The sequence below is a fragment of the Octopus sinensis genome, linkage group LG1 (assembly GCF_006345805.1).
Source record: "Octopus sinensis linkage group LG1, ASM634580v1, whole genome shotgun sequence".
Lineage (NCBI taxonomy): Eukaryota > Metazoa > Mollusca > Cephalopoda > Octopoda > Octopodidae > Octopus > Octopus sinensis.
Genome location: NC_042997.1, coordinates 166,803,950 through 166,817,392, shown reverse-complemented (window position 1 = coordinate 166,817,392; position 13,443 = coordinate 166,803,950). Strand labels below are relative to the sequence as shown.

The following is a 13,443-nucleotide window of genomic DNA, read 5'->3' as shown; positions in this document are numbered from 1 at the left end:
ATATATATATATATATATATATATATATATATATATATATCTGAAATCAGGATGTAAAGTGATAAATATTCAATTATAAGAAATGTTTCTTCCTTCTGTCACATTGCCGCACCGAATCTATCAAACAATAGCTATTCGAAAGCGGGGAGAACTGAGATGCAAATTAATAAAAATATATATGAAATACATAATAGAGTCGAAAATATGTGGAAGAGTAAAATAAATAATTTTAAAAAATGTGGTTGTCAGAAGTGGGATTCGAACCCACGCCCACATACGTGGACCAGAATACTCTACGCTCTGGTTAAGGAATTATACCTTGAGTCTGGCGCCTTAGACCACTCGGCCATCCTGACAACTGATGATAAAGGAAAAGATTTTAATTGAAATGTGCTCGATGGACTACTATTCGACATATCATGTCCATATACTTTAAATAGAATGAGTATAGCGAGACACAGACATGTAAACAAATATCAAATACAATTTGTGATCAGCAAATTAACTATTAATGCAAATTATTATCACATCTTTTACGTTGGTGAGCAATAATTTACGAGGTGGTACTTAAAAGTTCATGGCTTTGATTAAAAGAAAATACAGGGGTGTCAATTATGAAAAATAATATTCATCATATTCCCCTCTCAGATTTGCACGCTTATTGCAGCGGCCCTTCAGTTTTTTCTAAACCCTGTAAAAGAACTAGGAAGGTTGAGCATCCAAAAAGGCCTTTCGCGGTACCTTTAAAGCTAGAAACGTTTCAGCACCTGTCGTAAAATCGAAAATGATTATGATGGAAATCAAAGGCTAATTTTCTGTTGATGAATATAACACATCTTTCTTCCTATAATTATCTATCTGCTTTTCTAAACTTTCATTACCATAGCACCCAGGGCCGGATTAAAACCCAAAGAGGCTCTAAGCACTTAAAAGATTTCGGTGCCTCCATTTATATGTAATCCAAGATATAAACGATAATAAACCATAAAATAAATTTCTCTTGATTGACCTAACGCCTTTAAATGGGGAAATGCAAACTTGGAGAAAACGACTTGATAGACAATTAACCCATTCAGAAATCATTATCTCAGTGATAGTAGATGACTGATTCTAAAAGAATCGTAATTGGTAAGGTCATATTAAATCGGAAAGCTAATCCTTCCGTTTATAGACTCATCACTTCCTTACGGGGAATCATAATCTCGAAAGTATATTTCAGTACGGTTACATTTGAAGTAAGGATAGATATTTGGAAATTAGATATTGGCAACGGTGGCAGTATTATTACCGAATAGCAACATTTATATTCTATAGTAGGAGTGGCGGTGTGGTAAGTAGCTTGCTTACCAACCACATGGTTCCGGGTTCAGTCCCACTGCGTGGCACCTTGGGTAAGTGTCTTCTACTATAGCCTCGGGCAGACCAAAGCTTTGTGAGTGGATTTGGTAGACGGAAACTGAAAGAAGCCCGTCGTATATATGTATATGTATATATATGTATTGTGTGTGCGTAGTATATGTTTGTGTGTCTGTGTTTGTTCCCCCAACATCGCTTGACAACCGATGCTGGTGTGTTTACGTCCCCGTAACTTAGCGGTTCGGCAAAAGAGACCGATTGCATAAGTACTAGGCTTCCAAAGAATAAGTCCCGGGGTCGATTTGCTCGACTAAAGGCGGTGCTCCAGCATGGCCACAGTCAAATGACTGAAACAAGTAGATAGTATAGTATTCACCCTGGGAAAGTCTCTCGTATATATGTCTTGTGTATAAAATCACAACGATATCCAGAGCAGACGAGAATTGTCAAGCACTGGTAGCTAACGCTTGTATCACGTCATTTCAGTGTGACTTACATTTCATCGGTCTCGCTGGGTGAATACTGCATGCAGTATTACGGCTCTCCTATAATACACCCGCGTTAAGTATGATATAAAGATTGCCATTCTGTAATAATGCTGCTTCAGCCGCTAATATCTATCCTTTAACCGGTCGGCCTGCCGGCTATGAGCGACACCAGTGGCTGAATACACAGTAGTTCTCTATATTTCTCGTAAGGGAGATTTGGTCAACATGCCGTGTTGGTGCTTGACAATTCTCATATGCAACCGATATCTCTGTGTTATTCTGCACTTGACACATATCTAAAAGACTTTCTCACGATGATTATTCCGGTATTGTGGTGCTCCTATTATACATTTACGTTAAAAAGGGGATAAAAGTTACCATAGATATGTGTAATTATGAGACATGCTTCTTCCTTTTGTCACCATATGGCACCGAATACGTCAAACAACGCCGATTCGAAAGCAGAAAACGAAATATATTCACGAAAACAGTTCACGAGACTGAGAGAGAAATAAATATATAAATATATAAGAATATAAAACAAAAAGTCCCAGAAAATATCCGGAAGAAAAAATAGACTAATAAAATGTAATTGCTGTCAGGAGTGGGATTCGAACCCACGACCACATGCGTGGACCAGAATACTCTACGTTCCGGTTAAGTAACTAAATCTTGAGTCTGGCGCCTTAGACCACTCGGCCATCCTGACAACTGGTGCTTGTACAATAAATTTTAATTGGAATGTGTTTGACAATGTCACAACTGTACTGTCCATATTTGGACTGTTATTCCAGACATCATGTTCATATAATATAGATAGAATGTAGATACCGAAACAGGATACGTGCCAACAAATATCAAATATAATTTGTGATTAACGAATTAACCACCAAGTTTTCCAGTGTAAATTATTGTCAATTGTTGTACGTTGGTTAGCAATAACATAAAGTCGAAAATGATCATCGCTAAAAATAACAGACGCAAATTGTTATCTCGTCTTTTACGTCGCTGAGTAATAATTTAAAGTCGAAAATGGTCATCGATAACATTGACAGAAATTGAAATGTATCTTTCTATTGAAAAATTTAAAAGCGTACTGATAACTCATCTTTCGGGTCTTTTCGGTTTGAACGGCAGTTTTTTTCTAGCGGTGTCATATGAAATTGTCACCCATAATTATGACCCTAGTATCGATCTATTGCATTTCAATCTGTTTTAGGGATAGGGTTAGGGTTAGGGTTAGGGGTGGGGGAAGGGTATCTTTTTTTCTTCACAAATGTAAATAAACCCAATCTGTTTCTTAAACGAGGGACATATTCATACGGCACAGAATGTTTTTTACCTCAATGGACGTCATTGATTGGTTGAAATTGCAGAAATTGAAGGAAAAAAAAACAACAAATATCTTACAAACTATAGAATTTTCTCAATAAAGCCAAGAGAAAAAGATGTTTTATAAACACATTCTACCAGTATACGAAGTTTAAAATTTTTTAGTTACCTAGAAATTATGTTAAAAACTGCCGTTCAAACCGAAAAGATCCCATCTTTCTTCCTATAAATATGTATCTGCTTTTCCAAAAACTTTCATTACCATAACACCCAGAACCGGATTAAAACCCATAGGGGGTTCTAAGCACTTAATTCAAAATATAAACAATAATAAACCATAAAATGTTTTTTTTTTAATTTTTCAAAATAAAACAAAACTGATGACAAGAAGGAAAATAATTATTTTTATATGCATCCACTTCATTTACATTTGAAAAGTATTCTCCTACTATGTTTAATTGCAAAGTCTTTGATCAGATCCTTAAAATGAATCTTATGTAACACATCTACTTCTATACCTTATAGAGATAAGGCATCCCTAATATTATTTTAGCAAGTTTAAAGTGATTTCTTTTGTGTCGTAAACCATTTACTATTACTGCGAAGCCTCCCTTCCTTTGATGCCCTGAGCACGTGCATCAAGCATTTATGTTTAATGGTAATCCAGCGTTGCGTTGATAACACCCGGATATATTTCAACGAATTTCGTTATCTGTTTCTATAAGTGTGGGGATTTGTGCCTTTTGTTAATGTCCAACATTATAAAATATCCTATACTGATACAATGTCTATCAAAAAATTGATAGAATACGAAAAGAATCATGAATTAACCAATAAGGTTTCAATATAAGCAATAACAGTCCATTAATGATGTCTCTACGCTAGGAGAAAACCAGTCCAAATTCTCTTAGAATCACATCCCACTGTATTACAGATGTGAGAGCACGTTGGACAACGTTCATTTGCTTATATATAACGATGGGTCGATCATTGCTATGAGGCATGTAATCGTGTGACTATTGAATCAGAGTTGATCTCGGCCTAAGCAACACAACAACACAAACAATGTTGAAAAGGGCTTCAGAAATCATAAGCTTGTGCTAATTTGTTCGAAGCTGATATGACTTAACGAATCTCTAGCTTTTCTACTCTTTATTCCTTCTATGAACTAAGGCCTAAATTTTTTTCTAGAGGAAAGCTACGGATAGTGAGTTTGAATTTGTATGTTGATTATTGATCCGGAAATTAACATAGAACTTGCTCATATAGTTTAAATAGAGACATGAAAAATAATGTCAAATGTAAATTGTATGTAACAAGTAGCAGCGAAGATTTCAGATGTAAATTATTCTTCGCCGTTCGTGGCTTAACGACAATTTTAATGATAATAAATAATTACCCTGACAAAAAACCGAAACGAGTTCTACCAATAGCGCCCAACTGAGATCAAATATGCATGTCTCTTAAAAGACAGAACCGGCTATCCGCTTTTACTGAACTGTCACTATAGTAATAGGCCCTTGTTTCATCGAATTTTTTCACCTGTTTAATTTTCTGTATTGTTATTGTTCTTATTTTTACTCTCTAACTCAACAAAATATGCCATCATGATTAGATGTATAGAAAAAAAACTTAATGATAATAAAAATATGAAGAAATTATGAATCAACGATTAAGATTTAAATATAGGCAACGAAAATCTAAAAAACGAGTCTCTACAAGGTCATGCGATGTACTAGAAGAAGCATTCAAATTTCTCTTGAATTACAGCCTTTAAATCGCGAAATACAAACTTGGAGAAAACGACTTGATAGACAATTAACCCATTCAGAAATCATTATTTCAGTGATAGTAGATGACTGATTCTAAATTAATCATAATTGATAAGGCTAAATTAAAATGGAAAGGTAATCCTTCCGTTTATAGATTCATCTCTTCCTTACGAAGAGTCATAATCTAGAAAGTATGCTTCAGTATGGCTACATTTAATGAGGTTTGGAGCAAGAATGTATAAAGATATTTGGTAATTAGATATTACCGACAGAGGCGGTATTATTACCGAGTACTAACATTTGTTTCTTACTAAACGTGGATTTATTATAGGAGCGTCGTAATACTGTAGTATTCACCCCAAGAAACTCTCTCGTGTATGTGTCTCGGGATATCGACAGCAAGCGAGAATTGTCAAGCACCCGCAGCGAACTCTTGCATCACCTGATTTCAGTGTGTGTTGTGTTTCATCAGTTCCTCAGGGTGAATATTGTAAGCAGTATTACACCCACGTTAAGTAGAATATAAAGATTACCGTTCTGTAATACTGCTGCCTCCGCCGCTAATAGCTGACTTTTAACTGCCCTGCCTGCTCTTAGCGACTTCAGTGACCGAATAGACAGTGGAAGAGAGATTTGGTTAACATGCAGTGTTAGCACGTACTTCTTGCTGATGAAGTACAAAACGTGCTGAAATGAAGTGATACAACAGTTCCGCCACTGGTACTTGATAATTCTCATATACTACTAATATCTCTGTGTCACACACTAGACACATATCTAAGAGACTTCTTACGGTGATTACTCCGGTATTGCGGCGCATCCTATGATTTAAAAGTTATTATAGATATCTAATTATAAGACATGTTTCTTCCTTTTATCACCACATGGCACCGAATCCGTCAAACAATGCCGATTCGAAAGCAGAAAATAAAATCCATTTTTGAGAACAGTTTATGAAACTCAGAGAGAAATTGATAATTAAATATGGCTGTGTAGTAAGAAGCTTGCTTCCGGTCGAACAGTGAGGATGTGAGCTTTGAGCTCCGTCCTAAAAAGAAAAAAGAACAAAAACAGAGAAGGTTGTCGAGGTAGGTGATTTTGTTTGTCGTGAGCTGGGCATAATTTACTGCGTGCGAATTATTTTTTCAGTAAATTGTGCCCAGCTCTGCGACAATTTCGCCTGCTCTCGGCAGCTGCTGTTTTTGTGTATTGATAATTTATTGGATTCATTTTTGGTGGGGCGTATCCTCGCCCGAATGGAACCTGTTGCTGTTGCAGTTACCGTTGGCTGTAGCCAGCACTGCTTGAATTGTTGGATTAATTTACCAAAAGATTTATGCCAATGACCCTATCCACATTAGGCCGGGATTACCTGTTGGCCAGGAGATTGAACTGTTTTTATTTTTTCCGTTAATCCTTCCTGATTTTTTCCTTCCTTTTGAACTATTAATTAATTTTTGGATTTTTTTTTGTGTACCTTTTTACATTCTCTTTGAACTTGGTATTTTTTTTGGAGGGGTCTTTTAAGACTTTCTTTTTTGCACATGGCAAAAACAAACGGTGCCGCTGTTTTGGTCCCACCCAAACAGTGGATTAAAGATCTTGAGAAGATGGCGGTGGTACTACGGACCTATTCTATGTCGTGCTGTGCCATCGCCCTATTCGACAAGAGTGTAATAGAGAGAGAGAGTTGGCAGACTACCTGCCAACTATAAAATTTTTTTCACGGGGACCAAATTTGCAACGGTCTGGTTGCTGTTTGGTACTCCCGAGGAAGCTGGCAGATCTGCCAGCGAGCCCCTTGAAGGAGAAGAAATTTTGTTCCTCCCCACTTATTGTGGGAGGAAGATAAGAAGAGCCTGGGTGTGCGGGCTGCCCCCGGGCACGGAGGTGGGATGGATCGAGAAGACCATCCGGCGAGGCCTGGGGATAGCGGGCCCAGGCTATTGAGTGTGAAGATTGCTCCCGCGGTCGACTGGGAGGGGTCAAAGGCAACTTTGACTCTGTGGACCCCTGTGGACCCCAGTGGCCGTGGGAGACATGATGTTTCAGGACTTCCTAATAATAACCGGGTACAGGTACCCGGTGATACTTGAGGGATGCCTCCTCCAAGTGTCACCTGTGCCTGGAGCCTGGCCATATCAAAAGGAACTGTCCAGGGGGCCGTGGTGGGGCCCTGGAGCATGAGAAAGAGAAGGTGCTCGCCGCCCCCTCATTGGAAGGGGAGACGGTGGAAGTCGTGGAGGAAGTTGCCTCCACGAAAAGAAAAAGAAAGGTGAGCAACAATGGTTGCTCACCAAAGAATGTTCAGGCGGCGGAGGAGAGTAGCGACCCCCCGCGTCTGTCGACGCTGCCTCCTGCTCCCGCAGCCTCAAAAAGAAAGAGGAAAAAGAGGAGCAGAGGACGGTCGGCGGATGTTCCTGGGCCGCCGACGGAGACGCAGGTGGGATGTGTGCCACTTGCGGATAGGGCTCCGTCAGTGGGAAGTGTTCCACTGACGGAGCAGTGTGAGGTCCCTTCCTGTGAAGAGGAAGTGTCTGTCCTCCTTTACCACGAGGGAGGTACGGTGAGTAAATTTTTGGACGGCTTGGGTGACCGAGAACGTGTGCACTTGGTCTGCTCAAGTAGTCCGATATGGCCTCCGCAGGTGGCTGCGGAGGTAGTAACTGAAAACATTTAGTCAAAGGTCACAAGCTTCTCTTTGTAAGGCGTATATGGCCAATTTAATGAAATAAAGAAGCTTGCTTCCCAACCACATGGTTCAAAGTTCAGTCCTCCTGCGTGGCACCTTAAGCATGAGAACACGTTAACTACTCACAAATCTATATATATAAAACTGTAGTTGTGTGAGTGTCTGTCTCCTACGATTTAGATTCCTAACTCCTCCCACATTTTGCGGTGCAGTTTAACCAAATTCGGGTATCTTATAGTCGTGATTAATATCAAGCCCGTCTGGATATTAGCGCGCGTCTACAATGAGTCTACGATTTTAAAAATAATTTAACATCATTTTTTATTCCATTTTAATGCATAATTTTTCGTGTGTCGATGGCGGCGGAGTTGGCGTCCACGCTCAAACACCTGCACCTGTGTTTGCTTCTCCCCCTTCTTCCCTCCCTCGTGAAGCTGTGGGGAAGGGAGTTTAAGGAAATCAACGTCGTAATGCGTTGTCAAGGAGACCAGCGTTCTTTTAGAACAACGACTTCATGGCTTGAAGACACCAAAACAGAAATGGCTAAGAAAGCCCGAATTGGCATCTATAAAGGAAGTAACTCTCTAAAAATGCTTATATAGTTATTTCCTTTACAAACCCGTGCAACGCCGGGCGATACTGCTAGTTGAATATAAATTTGAATTTTTTTTTCTACACTTTTACCACCAAAAGACGCTAATGTTTTTCATGGAATTTTCTCATATCTTTCTATCTATTGTAGATTTTCGTTTCTATTATTAATGTCTAACATAGTAAAATATTCCATATTGCTTCTAATCTACCAAAAAAATTAATAGAATACGTAAAGAATTATGAATTAACGAACGATGTTTCAATATAATCAATAACGATCTAATGACGGAAGTTCTGTGCAGGGAAAAACCGGCACAAATTCTCTTCCAGCCACATTCTATTGTTTTGTAAATTTGAAACCACAATAGACAATGTCTACTTATAAATAACCTTTTTAATATAGGCTCAAGGCCTGAAACCTTGGAGGACGGGGCTAGTCGATTACATCGACCCCAGTGCGTAACTGGTAATTATTTCATAAGTAGCGAAAGGATGAAAGGTAAAATCGACCTCGGTGGAATGCCGTGGAAATCAGAGGCTGGTTCAACCTCTAATTTCAACGGTATTCCCTATAAACTGGCAAGGCGAGTTAGATAGATAGATAGATAGATAGATAGATAGATAGATAGATAGATAGATAGATAGATAGATAGATAGATAGATAGATAGATAGATACAATGTAATTTGTTTCTTCTCTTCATTTTTTATTCCTTTTTCTGTTTTGCTTTGAAAATGAACCATGTGATGTATAGCGTATATAATTTAATAGATGCTACGAAGAAAAGAAATTCTGTTTTTCCCTGTGGAGGGACATATACTCTTCTTACTAAAAATGTAATTATTTTTTACGATAATGGTACGCAAGTCCTAAACTAAGCCCCTTATTTTTGACGGGTACTACCCTAGAAAATGTATGTATATGTGAGTGCGTGTGTGTGTTTGTAGATAGATAGATAGATAGATAGATAGATAGATAGATAGATAGATAGATAGATAGATAGATAGATAGATAGACAGATAGACAGACAGATAGATAGATAGATAGATAGATAGATAGATAGATAGATAGATAGATAGATAGATAGATAGATAGATAGATAGGCAAACGTGCTACTAGAAAATTACCTAAGTCCCGCCTTCATCCTTCTATCCAAATTCTTTCATTATGTATTTATAATGATAGACGAATTACCGCTGTAGTATGTATTTAGGACCTTTATTACTCATAGATCTTTTGAACTTTACTGTTAAAATAATGATCACCACAACCTTCTCCCACAGACACTCGGTAAACGCTGAACTTGTACCCAGCTACTGACAAGTCGAACAAGCTTAGATTTCTGTAAAATACATCTGGTATTTTATTATCAACCAGCTCCTTGTGTTGTAAATATACTTGCAGAAACTACTTCTCTTAAGGATATACCTACCTACATACATATATATATATATGTAGATAAAGGAGTGTGTTAAAGAATTGCGTAAACTAATAATACAAATTTAGCATTTAACACATAAACTTCGGAAGGAATGAGGTGAGTCCAATATTTCATTTATCTTGAAATTAATATTCATTTAATCTATTTGACGCTGTCTCACTATTTATCCATTGAACTGGTTCCTTTTATTTATCTTTTTCTTTTTGTGTATGTGTGCATGTGTCCACATTCTTGCTTGTGCGTATATATGTATTTGTGTGCGAGTGTATATGTATTTACGTGCATGTGTATAGGTGTTATGTATATCTATATAAAAAACATGCATACATATATACATGTACACTCACATTTATGCATGTGTGTGTGTGTGTGTGTGTGTGTGTGTATACATATATACTAGAATGCATACACTCATATATGCATAGTGCATATATGTGTGTATGCGTGTAAGGTCATGTACTTCAGTGAACATAAACGTATTTTGATAAATACATAATACTGTATACAAATGTATGTAGATATATTATACTATATATATAAATATATTATACTATATATATATATATATATATATATATATATATATATATATATAATATATATATATATATATATATATATAAACAAAGTTAAATGCGATACAATATATATATACATACATACATATATATATAAACATATATATATAGTATAATATATATAGTATAAAATATATATATATAGTATAATATATATATATATTATATATATATATATATATATATAATATATATATATATTCTACATGCAGTGAGCATATAACTGAGACTCGGTTGCTCTTTTCTTCTTTTCTTTACTTCATTTCTTTTTCTTTTTTATTTATTTATATTTTAATAGTATCTCCTCATCTCTCCCTTCCGTAGATGAGCGTATACTCGAAGCGTTATAGACTCCTTCCAATTTTCCTAATATACCTTGTTTATTTGTTTGCTTTTAATTCGTCTCCATTGTTATTTTTATTTTTACACCCTACGCATACATACATATATATATATAAATACATACATATACATACATATGTATATATACATGTATATATATATATATATTGAAAAATGCACATACGTGTGTGTGTATATATATATATACATGTATGTGTATTTTTTTCAATATATATATTTACAAATAACACGGAAAATATAAATAAATAGTTACCAGGGTAGTAAAAATTTACATAAGTGCCAAGAATGTAACAGCCAACTTATAAAGGTAGAAGTTCTAGGGTTTAGCGAAATGTTTTGGTATGACATAGATAAATTAAGAAATAGAGCTAAACGCAGATGTTATTCAAATCTTTATACTTCCCACATATGTTTCGAAGAAATCATTGGTATTATTCTTGAAGGAATAAAATGATGTAAATGATTACATTGCTTTACATCATTTCATTCCCTCGGGAATAATACTAATCTTTTCTTCGAAACATATGTCGGAAATATAAAAATTTGAATAACACCTGCGTTTAAGTCCATTTCTTAATTTATATATATATACATGTATATAAATATATATACATATACATGTTTATAAATATATATATATATATGTGTGTGTGTGTGTGTGTGGTGTGTGTGTGTGTGTGTGTGTAAATATATATAAATATATATATTATTTATATACATAAGCGCACGCGCGTGTATGTTTGTCGTTTTTTTCTCTCTGTCTAGTTGTCCGAAGCCTTCACTTTTTATTTAAACACATTCTGCACATTCTGGTTACTCAGGTATTCCCTCACTTGTGCAGGTGTCTTGTGACAAATACGTATATGTAAAGTGGACAGGTGTGAGTCATAGTAGGTATATTTTCTCTTTGGAAGATGTTGCTGATCGCTTGTTTCCTATTCCTTGATTTGTTTCTCATTAGATATATGAACACGTATATACCCTCGACAAGCATACTTGCGTGTATACGTCCTCCTGCTTAATATGCATATAAAAGCATACACAAGCAAACATTTACACACTAGCATACTCACATAATATACTCATCTGTCTCTCCCTCTGTGTAAATATATATTACATATAGGTAAGTACTTGAGTGTATACGTATATCAGAGGTGACTACAGGTCATCAGCATCATTCGGGCTCGTCACCGATTTCGTATAAGACTCATGTATAAACGAAAGTAAGAGACGTAATGCAGACGTATATGTGCACTTATAATTCAACAGTAAGCAAGTTTGCTGCGACTAGCGAAAGAATGCCACAGAAATATAGTTTTGATATAAAAATTACTTCATTTATACATGAACTCCAGTCGTCTTGGTTTGATGGCTAAGTCGTCTAATATCCTGTTATGCAGCTCCTTCTTGCTGTCCTAGTCCTTCAAAATGTTTTTCTCGGTGGAAATACGAGCCAGTGAAGACAGCTTTTCTTGGGCCATTGTGCTTCTCAGTTATGAGCGGATTCTATCCAACGTTGAGAAACTTCTCTCATTAGCGACTGATGTTAAGGGGATAGTCAGCACTAGCTTAATTAGTTTGATGGGTTCCGGCATAGCAGAAGTCAACTCCAATTTAAACAGTAATTCTAAAATGAGGTTGATTGACTTGCACTTTTTGAAATCACTGTCAATATACATATATTTTAGCTCGTTCAGTAAGCTCTTACAGTCAAAAACACAGGGATACTTGTTTTCTAGAGAGTCCACATGTCGCATTGGAAACGAGTTAGCAAACTCTTCAAACTTATTAATGCCTAGTAATTCAAAAAATGCATACTCCTGAATGCCAGAAAATCTTTTTCGTAAGGACATTAGAATGTTATAAATTATTTCAAAATTTGTAAATAATTTGTGCACTTCTGACTCTTTTTCTAGGAGGAGGATCGGACTCATCTGCCTGTTCAATGACAGCAGCTGTATCGCGCAGAATGTTTTTATAATGTTCGTTCTTACGATAACCTTCAACACAATGAATGAAGTCATGTAATTTACTCTGACTATGCTTTATGTCAAGCAGCTTACACTGTAGGATATCAGAGACTTCGCCAACCTGAGAAAGTATGTTATGAAAGCAATTGATGAAAAACATGAATGCGAAAGCATTCAACTTTGTCAATAGATTATCTGTTTGATAAAGTGTATCTTCATCTCAAGAGCCTAGAATACTTGTGAAGGCATTTTTCAAATTTTCATGCAATAGTTTTATGGATGACACAGTTCTTGATCTATAGCACCATCTTGTTTCGCACAGTGATGGAATACTGACACTAAGTTGCCTGAAAACGTTTTTCCACTTGGTAGTGGAATATGTAAATTTACTAAATGCGCGTAAATGATAAAAAAATCATTTTTACTCCACTCACCTTCTCGGCATTTTTACTCAAGACTAAGTTAAGTTTATGAGCATGGCAGTGAATGAAGTGCTGTGTCTAAATCCTTTATCCCTTAGCTTGCTCTGTACTCCGTTTAGTGTTCTTGCCATTACGACTGCTCCATCGTAAATCTGATAGAGTTTGAAGTGGTGTACACATATTGTATATTGAGAAAAAGGAGGCAGTCAGAATTTTGAATAATTCTTTATTAGCGCTTTCGTTCGTTTATCGAACTCGTCAAGACAAAATCGAATTCAAAATGATAAAAACAGAACGTTTCATTGTTCATTTATATGAATTGAATATTTTTTTGCTTTGTTTAGAAGAGAAGAAAAATGTTTTTGCTTTTGCTTTTTGGGAAGAGGGGGAAAGACAGAACGAAAACAAAGGGGGTGGGGAAATAAAAAGAGAGAGA

At 36.2% G+C, this 13,443-nt stretch overlaps 1 protein-coding gene and 2 non-coding genes across 4 annotated transcripts in view; 1 reads left to right on the top strand and 2 right to left on the bottom strand.

Moving 5' to 3' along the window:
• Window positions 1–243: 243 nt before the first annotated feature.
• Trnal-caa lies at window positions 244–356 on the bottom strand. The gene is made up of 2 exons: window positions 319–356; window positions 244–289 (listed from the first exon to the last, which is right to left on the bottom strand). It is a non-coding gene; the product is annotated as a tRNA-Leu (tRNA).
• A 2,084-nt stretch (window positions 357–2,440) lies between these two features.
• Window positions 2,441–2,553, bottom strand: Trnal-caa. Its single transcript has 2 exons — window positions 2,516–2,553; window positions 2,441–2,486 (listed from the first exon to the last, which is right to left on the bottom strand). It is a non-coding gene; the product is annotated as a tRNA-Leu (tRNA).
• A 6,930-nt stretch (window positions 2,554–9,483) lies between these two features.
• The window catches only part of LOC115215394 (ninjurin-2), a 119,695-nt gene continuing 115,735 nt past the window's right edge, over window positions 9,484–13,443 (top strand). The window contains exon 1 of one of the 2 annotated variants that reach the window (XM_036506599.1): window positions 9,484–9,770. In XM_036506599.1, the coding sequence (XP_036362492.1) occupies window positions 9,766–9,770 (5 nt within the window). In that variant the 5' untranslated portion in view covers window positions 9,484–9,765. The remainder of the gene's footprint in view (window positions 9,771–13,443) is intronic. The other variant, XM_036506595.1, reaches the window with a different exon arrangement.